The following is an 11137-nucleotide window of genomic DNA, read 5'->3' as shown; positions in this document are numbered from 1 at the left end:
CACTCAAAAAACAGCATCTTTCCCTCTCTGGAAAGTCTCTCTTGCCCCCTCTTGTATCCGGTGTCCAAAACGACTGCTAGAGGCTCTTTTGCTTGGTCCGAAGAAAAACGACTGGCCAGACTAAAAAGGAGGGGCTTTGGGGAAAGCAGGGTTACAGCCCCGGGCTGCAGCCGGGAGGAGATGATGTCACCGCTCCTGCTCGCGCAGGCCTGGGGTGGGGCAGCCGAGGGGGAGCCCCCGCGCCGCGCCGCGCCTGCCGCTGCCAAGAGAGCGCTCAGAGCCCACGTCAGGGGAGGTCTCGGGATAAATAGGGTCCCGCAATGGCCGTGGCTGGCTGCGCTCGGAGCTGCGGGGTCCGAGACTGGAGCTGCCCGGGCGGGTTCGCGCCCCGGAGGCTGAGGGCTGGCGCTGCTCGTGCCCCGTGCGCCAGACGGCAGAGATCCGCGGCCGGACCCCGCGGCCCCGCGTTGCTGCCGACTGGAGCTTGGGGACAGGACGGCTCCTGCGCCCACAAAGGACTTCTTCCTCCGAGACGGCAAAGGGCAAGACTAGCGGAGCGCGAAGAAAGGGGCCCTTTCTGCCTGTCGGGGTCGCAGCGCGGGAGGACAGTGCCATGCTCCTCTCGGTCCTGGTGGCGCTGTGCCTGTGGCTGCGCCTGGCGCTGGGCGTGCGCGGCGCGCCCTGCGAGGCGGTGCGCATCCCCATGTGCCGGCACATGCCCTGGAACATCACGCGGATGCCCAACCACCTGCACCACAGCACGCAGGAGAACGCCATCCTGGCCATCGAGCAGTACGAGGAGCTGGTGGACGTGAACTGCAGCGCCGTGCTGCGCTTCTTCCTCTGCGCCATGTACGCGCCCATCTGCACCCTGGAGTTCCTGCACGACCCCATCAAGCCCTGTAAGTCCGTGTGCCAGCGCGCGCGCGACGACTGCGAGCCCCTCATGAAGATGTACAACCACAGCTGGCCCGAGAGCCTGGCCTGCGACGACCTGCCTGTCTACGACCGTGGTGTGTGCATCTCGCCAGAAGCCATCGTCACTGATCTCCCGGAGGGTGAGGCCTGGGGGAGGATGAGGGAGGTGAGGAGGCACCCGGGGCTGTTGCCGCCCCGTGAGAACTGGGCGGCCACACCTAAGGCTGCCAGGGGGTGGCCGGCCCCGTATCCTACTTCAGTAAGAGGACTAGAGGAGGAGGTAGGGGCGGGGTGCAGTTCTGAAAAAGTCTGATTTCCCCACGGGAGTCTCAGAAGCTAAGCACCGCTTGCAAAGGGAGCCACTGGCAATGTTTTCACTTACAGTAACAACAGAAATAACAGCAGCAAACCGGTAACACTATGTATCTGAGCAAGCGTTAAGCATATTATACCTATTAACTCATTTAATGCTTAAAACACTCTCACTAAGAAGGTGCTAATACTCTCTACACGTAATACTATTTCTTAAAAGTCCTTTCTGAAAAAGCAGTAACGGTCATCACGACTAGCCAGGAGTGAGGTTTGTAAATGCAGTGACCCTGGAGAATTGTGACTTGTGTTTCATGACCGTTGACCAGAAGCCAACTACTGTGGCATTTTAGTTAATCTGATCTCTGCTTCCTCTTCCTTTTTGGTCATTTGGCTGCTTTTCTAGGAAGAAGGAACAGGTTTAAATTCACTTCTTGAAATGAAGCCTAAGAATATTTTTGCATTCTTTGATCCAGGCTTTCTCTGACCTAGGTTAGCCCACATTTGAACATAAAGTGTTGCTGTAGTGTAGTGTCTGAAGATACTAGATACTTCAGATACTTCAGAGCATTGCTTTAAACATGAAGGAGGAGCAGTTAAGTGAAACTCTAATTCAGAGTTTTAGGGAAAAAATTTATTGCTTAAATTATGTAAGTGATAGAGGATTATGCTTGGTTTTGGTTATGTAGCTATGGATTGTTTCTGTACTGGAAAATATGAGGTGGGGATTTGGAAATGTTTTGGTTATTTTGATTAGTGCAAACTGTCAACTTGGAAATTCAACATTTTAATATGGCTTTGAGAGGGACCAAGGTGTGTGTACCTCTATGTACCAGCCTGGTTAAATGGACATACATTCACATCATTTGTGCTTGGATAGGCAAAGTCTCACCCAAAAGACTCCTTTCCTAAGCCCTGGAATGTCATTATAAAAGAAGCAATTGATAATTGCATGCCATTTTTACTATTAAGTACTGTTCTTGTTATGATGCTGTGTAAGTTTATATCTTCAGATAGTTCTTTATTCCAATTGGGTGAACAGACCAAATCACCAACCACACCCATGTGGCCCTGTTTGCGTTTCAGATGTTAAGTGGATAGACATCACACCAGATATGATGGTACAGGAAAGGCCTCTTGACGTTGACTGTAAACGCCTAAGCCCCGGTGAGTTCTTTTGTCCTCGAGGCTCCCTCTCCTTCTCTTCCCCAGAGTGACTCTGTACCCTTTTCCCACTTGCTGTCTCTCTTTTACTTTCTGTAGATCGGTGCAAGTGCAAAAAGGTGAAGCCAACTCTGGCAACATATCTGAGCAAAAACTACAGCTATGGTAAGTCATCTGATAAAGCCATTTACTTTTGAGACTTGGCACTTTACAAAGCTGGAATCTCAATAAGGTTGTCACTGCTAAGGCCAGATCTACTAATCACAAAGTAGAGTGTTGGTGATTTTTCTAATCAATTTTGTGGGTTCTATATGGCACATAACAATTGTAAAACTTCTTGCTTTTCTGAGTAAATCAAATGGAAAATATCCAGGTGAGAACAGTTATGTAGAGCAGATTAAAAGTTTGACATCTTGATCCTCCTTGTCTTGGTGAGAAGCGCTGCTCATCCCAGATAGCACACCCCACCTGGTCTCTTCTTGAGGTTTCACTGCTGCAGGAAGGATGGGTTTGAATGTCTGGATGGATTTGAATATTGGAGGCTCAGAGAATTAAGGCCCAGAAGCCCAGAGAATAAAGATCTTCCTCTGTACCTTTTTACTTATAAACAGATACAAATATTTAACATCTTAAAGAAATTGTGGGAAAAGATGCTAATCACAAAACCCTAGGGCTAAGGCTACACTGTTGAAATAGTTAAATGCCCTCCTCTCTGTTATTGTAAAGAACCATTCCACATTTTCTTCAAAGACTAAGTTAATCATGATATTTCAAATAATAAATGTTTGAATAAGTAATTTTAATTCTATCATCATTTGAAAGTAAATTTATTAAAAATATGTTCTTTTAAAATGTCTGTTTGGGCTTGCTATTTTATATTTTATTGCATTTCTTAAGTTATTTTTGCTAAAATAACAGAAAGCTATTTGGGGAAAAATGTTTATTTTATTTGCTAACTTAGTTTTCGTATTCAAACTGAAATTTTATATCAATAAGAAACTTTAGGATATATATCACACATGAAAGTAGAAGGATCATTGCAATCTAAAAAATCTGAAAAAAAGAACCTCTTACTAAGCTATCAGATTTGAGAATCATACATAGCCAATGTGGGTGATTCAACAACACCAAAAAATTCTTTATCTTTTCCAGTAGTTTTTTCCTTAAAGCCTATTCTATGTAGATATCATCTTAATCTGATCTGCTTAGTTCCTCAACTGCCAAGATCCAGCCTCAGGGTTTCACTGTCATGCTGTTCTCTGGGTGTCACAGCCTTGGAACTACCTTGCTGATAAAATCACTTTCTACTTTAGTCCTTTGGCTCCTTCATAAGCCAGCTTCCCAGGATGGAATCCAAGAATGATTACAACTCTATGGGAGACATGAATAGCAAGGGACCAAAGAAGCCAGAATTTAAAACTTGATCAGAGCCGGTGCCATTAACAACCATCTGTAGTAGCAGTTCAGTCTCTACTCGCCTTGGGTCTCACGTTGTCAGTCTGAAACTAAAGGACTGAGAAAAATAATCCTTAAAGACTCCTTCTAGTTTGAAAATATTATGACTTCAATAACTATTCTATAAAACAGAACAAGTTCAAACATCAGATAAGTGATTGAAGAAATCAAACTTTGAGGCGACTTCTGATTCTGAGAATGAATATACGATCCTAACCTCAGATCATTATGGGGGAGAATATAAATAAATAAATGTTTCTGTGGAATTTTCACTGACCTAATGGCAGAACGCAAACTAAAGCCTGCTTCTTAGTTTGCTTTCCCATCTTGCAGTATGATTCAGAATTTTTAAGACAATGTTGACAATATGGGATGCCTTACATTTAGCATATGACTGTGTGGGCTTTTTGCCTGCATTTTGGCTACTTGGACATGACCATAATTACAGGAGTGATTCCTTAAGAGAGGCTCAGGAGTTGGCTTGGATACATCAGCCCTAGTTTTTTCCCAAAGGCTTCAACAACACTTTTATCTATTTTTAAATTGCAGTTATTCATGCCAAAATAAAAGCTGTTCAGAGGAGTGGCTGTAATGAAGTAACAACAGTGGTGGATGTAAAAGAAATCTTCAAGTCCTCCTCGCCCATCCCTCGAACTCAAGTCCCACTCATTACAAATTCCTCTTGCCAGTGCCCACACATCCTTCCCCATCAAGATGTTCTCATCATGTGTTACGAGTGGCGTTCAAGGTAGGCACAAAAGGGGCAGGAGGAACTATCTGCACACTGCTCACAGAAACATAGGTCTCATTTAGCAGTTGTGGTTTCAAAAACAACAAAACAGCGCCAGTAGTTCTTTTTTAAAAGGCAGTTTTAACAGATGCCTTTGCTGGGCTATCACAGATATCAACTAATTCCTCATAGAATGAAGGCAAAATAGGAATATGAGTATTTAAATGAAATCCTTAAAAATCAATTTCAGAATCCAAACTGATTTCAAATTATTTTGAGTAAGAACAATTCTTTTCAAATCATTCAAACAGTCTTAGTGTGGCAAATACTGAATTTTTAAAGGCCTCTTTACAGATTAAGGAGCCATTTGAGACTATGGTTTCTCATGTTTTCCTTATATACACGTCACAATATTTGCTTGAGAGAGTATTGTATACACACATACACACACAAACTTTAAAGTGACTTCTGACTCTAAGAATATGTGATTCTCAATTCAAATGATCACAAGGCAAAGTATCAATAAATATATGCTTCACACACACTTGCGCACACATACACACATATCTCCAGCTGAGAGTGTCTGTCTTCTCCACCTCTCTTTCCTTGTCATCTTTTCATATATATATTGGTATGTTTTTAATAATATAAAGTCAAACTCTTCAGCCCAGGTTCCAGGATGGTTCTCATAACTTACTCAATGTACTTCTCTAGCAAAATCACTCATTTTTATAGAGTACATCATCCTTTCATTCTCTGCTATTAATGTTCATCTGTTTCTTCTTCATATAGCCCAAGACCCCATTTCTTCAAAAAAAAAAAAAAAAATCTTTTGGAAACAGCCTTACTTGAATAATTTATTATTCTGTATTCTGTCAGTACTTGGGCACCCTTCTCACACTGTGTGTATTGCCTTGTGTTCTTAGCTTTAAAGTCATTCCTCTGCTTGTATCTTGTCTCTCTAGGGGAGCAATTAAGGTTTCTGGGCTCATCTTTTACATGGTGTTTGTATCTGCTGCAGTGCTAAATGCAGTGGGGGATGTACCAGGTTACTAGTCCTTAAATTCTGTGTAAGAGACGAATGGATTGTAAATCCATCCCAGTAAGAATAATTTGGGATGATTGGGACTTATGTATTCACAATTGATCCTAATGATCATTTGGTAAAACAAACTGATTAAGGCCATGTAAAGGAGATTTTGAAAATAAGAGTGATGAGAGGAAATCTGCCCATGAGATCTGCAAAACTGATATAAAACTATACTTGTAAAACCAAGTGGCACAAAAGTAGTTATATAGAGAAATAAAACAGGGGAAAAATTCTTGGCACAGATTCTAATGCATGAAGAGCTTTTTATTATGATGGAAATATGGCAAACCAATAGAAAACAAATGTATTATTTAGTAAATGTTGCAAATATTCTAATTTGGAAAAATGGTACATTTTATTCACTTTATACTGTACCATAAAATAAATTTCAAGTGGATTAAAGAGATAAATATTTTAAGAATGTAATCAAAGAAGATAAGATTAAGTGACTGTGATATTTTAAAGGCAAAGTACTTTGTAAACATAAAAGTAATGTAAGAAATTACAAGGAAAAATATCACTATATATATCTGACTGCATAATATTGTATATGCAAAAATCACAAGTAAAAATAGAAAAGCAACTAAAAATTGAGAAAAATATTCACGATAGATATGATAAAGAAATGGTTATCTTCCTCTATAGTTCATACAAATTAATATTTAAAACATTGAGACCACGATATAGACCTATATATGTATGTAAGTCTATACAGATAAGTTCTAGAAGAAATACAGATAGTAAAAAAAATATTGAAAACAGTTTACCATCTTAATTCCAAAATTTAAATAAAAAACAAGATTCCACTTTTACCTACTTCTTAATGTTAGTGAATTGGATGAAAGTGCAACCATTTTGAAAACAACTTGGCACTATATATTGAAAATCATAAAAAAAAAATATATATAGCCTTTGGGCCAGTTATTCTACTTTTGGAAAACTGTCCTAAAGAAATAATAAGCCAGTGCACACTATTATATACAAAAATATTCAATTCAACACTGGTAGTAACAGCTGAACAAAAGGAGGAGTTCAACAGTATATATATGATTAAATATTTTATAGATGTCCATAGCTGTAATGCTATATTATTATTGTTATATTTTTGAATTATTATAATTATATCAGAAAATTTGTGTAATATAATGATAAAAGGATATGTGCAGTATGATCTAAAAATACAGTGTGATCTAAAAATATATGTAGGTACAGGGAAGAATGAAAAGAAATACCAATAAAATATAAGTGGTAAATAGGTGGATTATGGAGTTAATAGTTATTGAAGATTTTTTTCTTACAATTTTCCATATTTTTAAACTTTTTGCTTTTATAATAAAAAGCTGCTTATTAAGATAAATTACTTTTTTTCAGGATGATGCTTCTTGAAAATTGCATAGTTGAAAAATGGAGAGATCAACTTAGCAAAAGATCCATAGTAAGTATAACTAACAATACTGTGAATCTGAATGCTTTTACAGGAATTCTACGGAATTTGGGAATTCCCTCAGTCTTTCATCTCCAACCTCTTATAGGAGCCAGCAATAGCAACAGTATTTGTCTTTTGCATAGGTGATTAAGAGTATAGCTATTCTCACTTGGAATTTTCATCAGAAACCTATCATTCAACTTCAAAGGTGATTTAGTTGTGTTCACTACTAATGTACTGGTTATTTCCAGATTGAGTTAGTTTTTCTGTTTCTTTATTGTTTTGCATTTAATTGTTTTAGTGAACTGTGAGACACTTTAGCAGAATTAATATCCACTGGTATTAAAACCAACATGTAATTGTAGGGGTGTGACTACCTAGTTCTGAAACTCACACCATCACTATACATAGCAGAATCTTTTCCTGTATGTAAAATAATTTAAGATTTTTGTTAAAAAAATCATATGCAAAAAGTAATTATTTTGTGGCCAAATCCTTAACTTTAGTGGTAACATCATAGAAATATTGGTCATTCAATTAGAGGACTTAGAATAGTTTCTTGCCCAGAGATGTGAAATCATACCAGAACTAAGGACATCAGGTGATTGGTTTGAAGTTTTTTAAAGCATCCCCTCTCTTGAAAATTTGTTTAGCTATACTCAAGAAAATTTGTGTTTTCAAGTTCACAAAATATACTGCCGTTGCCTGTACTCTCTTAGTTTGCACTAATAAAAGTTCTTGGGCAAGGAATAGTATAGATTATTAATTGACTTGTGGAAAACGTAGTCAGTTACAACACAGTCTCCCCTACTCAGGGCATTTCTGAATAACAGAACCAGACACTGCTGGGTTAAATCTGAGCTTAAAAACTCACACTCAAACATACATGAGCTGCTCAGGAGCATGCTTAGTTTTACTAGACAGAAAATTCTGGCAGGATTGGTTATCTGGTTTCCATGACTACAGCAGATTAGAAGCATCGACGGAGAAAGCAAGCCGACCATAAGGCCTTGAGATTGCTGAGGGGAAAGAAAGCTTTCAAGATTCATAGCTGTTTGGGCCATTAACTTTGGCAGCAAATATTCCAGTATACTTCAGTAAGAATTTGAAAATATCACCATATGATAGCAACATACGGCAATGAGTTGATTATTTTAGAATAGACTAGAATTGTGCCCTAGAAGAGTGGGGACTGTGTTTTTTTTTTGGTTGCACTGCTCGTGCTAGAACAATGCCTGGCCTATGGTCATGCCCGAACGTTTTGCTAAATGAAGTGTACTCTAACAAAGCAGGGACATCTGTGTTATAATGTAAAGCAGTGTCTATTCAACTGGACTCACTTTTTCATTTGTTTCTTACATGAGCTAGCTATTTAAAGAATAAACCCTTTGCTATCCAGGAAACTTGATTTTTCAGAATAAGTTATTTCTCATTGGTTCTGGGCAGCTAGCACTTTAGTGGATTGCTAGATGCAGGGGCTTGTCTTATTTTGGATGTGGGAGAATTAGGTGAACACGTTAAGTGTGGTAACAAACTCCTAACTTCCCAGTGAGGCTTCATAAACTTCTGCTTTGGGCCGTGTCAGAGCTTTTTCAGAAGGCTTTGCTGTGTAGGAATGTTGCATTATAAAGACAGTGGTCAGAGGTGTATAGGTGAGGTCCTTGGCCTCTGGAGTTAGAGTGGGGGAATTTGAATCCTGGCTCTGATATTTACTAGCTCTGCAGTCTTCTGCAAATAACCTCTGTGTGCTTGTTTCCTAATGCTGACAATGGTGCCTGACTAGATGTGAGTTTCAATGAAATAAACATATGCCAAGACTTCATTATATGCTGAGCACTTTCCAAATCACCCAGTACATGAGAAATGTACCACATAGGGTAGCTATTATGATTAGTCTATTACAGTGGAAAACTTGCCTTCATTTCTGATATCAGTTCAACAGCACAAAGGGGTAAGATGTATTTGATAGTCATGTTTACAAATTGCCTCCCAGCAGTGGGAAGAGAGGCTGCGGGAACAGCGGAGAACAATTCAGGACAAGAAGAAACCAACTGGGCGCACCAGTCGTAGTAATCCTCCGAAACCGAAGGGAAAGTCACCTGCTCCCAAACCAGCCAGCCCCAAGAAGAACATTCAAGCTAGGAGTGCCCAAAAGAGAACAAATGTGAAAAAAGCGTAAGCTCGCTGCTTTCCAAGATGGAGACTTCCGACTTCCTTACAGCCTGAGGTCGGGCATTGCGTGGACGGCCTATGTAAGGCCACACGCCCCCTGCCTTAACAGCTCACTGCCGTACTCTCCATAGACACATCTTGCAGCATTTTTCTTAATGATATGCTTCAATTTTTCTTTTTAAGTCACCACAGGCCATAGTGGTAGGTTTGCCCTTTGGTATGGAAGGTGTGTTAAAGCTGGTGGAAAAAGCTTATTGCATTCATGGTAACCTGTGTGCATACTCTATGAGATCTCTGTGTGGGGAAAATAATGCTTTTTTACAATTTGACCTAATATGTGCATTGTAAAATAAATGCCATATTTCAAATAAAACATCTAATTTTTTACGATATATTTTATTTCTATTTGACTTCTCTTGTTACAATGTTAATGATGTTTTAAAATGTAATTGAAAATATAACTGCTTCAAAGGAGGAAAGCAAGAGGAATGAATGTTTAAAAGATTTTGTGTTGACTGTCTGCAGAAGAATTTTTGTGCTGAAAAGGAATTTTTGAAAAATTGAGGAAAGTAACATATTGAAAATTGCAATGTGTTTTTTACAAAGAAGACTTTGTGCTGTTTTTAGCTAGAAACTCTAAAAACTAAAATAATAATAATGAAAAATAAATAAAAAAGACAGGCAGACAGACAACTTTTGGATTCGTGTTTTCTGGTTGCCATGCCATGGTGGAGATGCCCTGATTTCATGATCACAATGCTTCTCCTCAATACCTTCTAAACAGCGCCAGAAATAGTGAATTCGTTTCCCATTGTGATTTAGGTACTAATTAATTGGTCAACTCTCAAGTATTTTACATCCACAACAAGAGAAGTGTGGTCCCCATCTCATTTCCCAGGATATCCTAGTATCTTGACTGTCAAACCTTGAGAGAATTTTCTCCCTGCCGATTGCTGGTGCTCACAGCAGTGCTGTGGGGCAGCGGTGGGAGGGCTGGGACGCCAAGGTGGGTTCCCAGCCTGCTGCCACACTCGGCCTTCCAACTGGGGAGTGGGACTGAGGGCATTTGTTCTACTCATCATGCATGGAGGTAGCAGAACAATCTGAAAGCTTTGAATAAACTCTCCTTTAGCTTTGCCATCGTCCCTGCTTTTCAGAGAAGGGATATGTTGCATTCACACAAGATAATTAAGCAGATGATTTAATGTCATCTCTGTAGTCACTGGGACACAGAAATGAGGTGTGTGGGTAAGCCAAGGGAGAGTGGACAAGTTGGGCTAATGAGAAGCTGGGGCATGCACCCACCTGCTCCTGAAAGCTTAACTTTGCCTGCATTACTAACCTTGGGTGGTAGAATTAAAGGAACCCAGTAGATCCACCTACACAGGGTACCAATAAAATGCTCAGTGTGTGATCCTGCCCTATAAAAGCCAAACCTCTTTGGCCCTTAAGCAAAACTAGGTAGGTGTTTCAGATAACATCCAACCTGAATAATCCTTGGAAAAGCCATGAAAAGGCATCCATAGCCTAGCTTACTGACTTAGCACACAGTAGGGATTCTTTGGGGAAGGGGAATTGGAAATGGAAATTTCCATGAAAAATAGAAAAATAGTTACGTGAAAAAAAAATTAAGTACAAAACTAAAAGTAATAAGAGTTTGGAGATGACTTTACAAATTTAAGCAACATTTACTTTGAATATTTAACTGAAATTATATACTGCATGTTACACAAAAATTTAACTAAGTGAGGCACATTTATTAGTTTAACTGATAAAAGATTAACCAGGCTACTATTCAGTTATCTGTCATGAAAAAATTGAAAATGTTCATCAGCCCACACTGAGAGTACCATGACATGCATGGGAGGCCTTC

The 11137-nt window shown here is 39.7% G+C and overlaps 1 protein-coding gene across 1 annotated transcript; it reads left to right on the top strand.

Moving 5' to 3' along the window:
- Positions 1-233: 233 nt before the first annotated feature.
- Positions 234-9952, top strand: SFRP4 (secreted frizzled related protein 4). Its single transcript, XM_045564322.1, has 6 exons — positions 234-1058; positions 2314-2394; positions 2491-2556; positions 4396-4594; positions 7038-7101; positions 9086-9952. Exons 1-6 carry the CDS (start codon positions 614-616, stop codon positions 9269-9271), a joined length of 1041 nt encoding a protein of 346 aa, XP_045420278.1. The 5' UTR covers positions 234-613; the 3' UTR covers positions 9272-9952.
- The last annotated feature ends 1185 nt before the right edge of the window (positions 9953-11137 follow it).

This window comes from Lemur catta, chromosome 11 (genome assembly GCF_020740605.2).
Source record: "Lemur catta isolate mLemCat1 chromosome 11, mLemCat1.pri, whole genome shotgun sequence".
NCBI classification, from domain to species: Eukaryota; Metazoa; Chordata; class Mammalia; order Primates; family Lemuridae; genus Lemur; species Lemur catta.
This window is presented reverse-complemented; position numbering and strand designations above follow the sequence as displayed.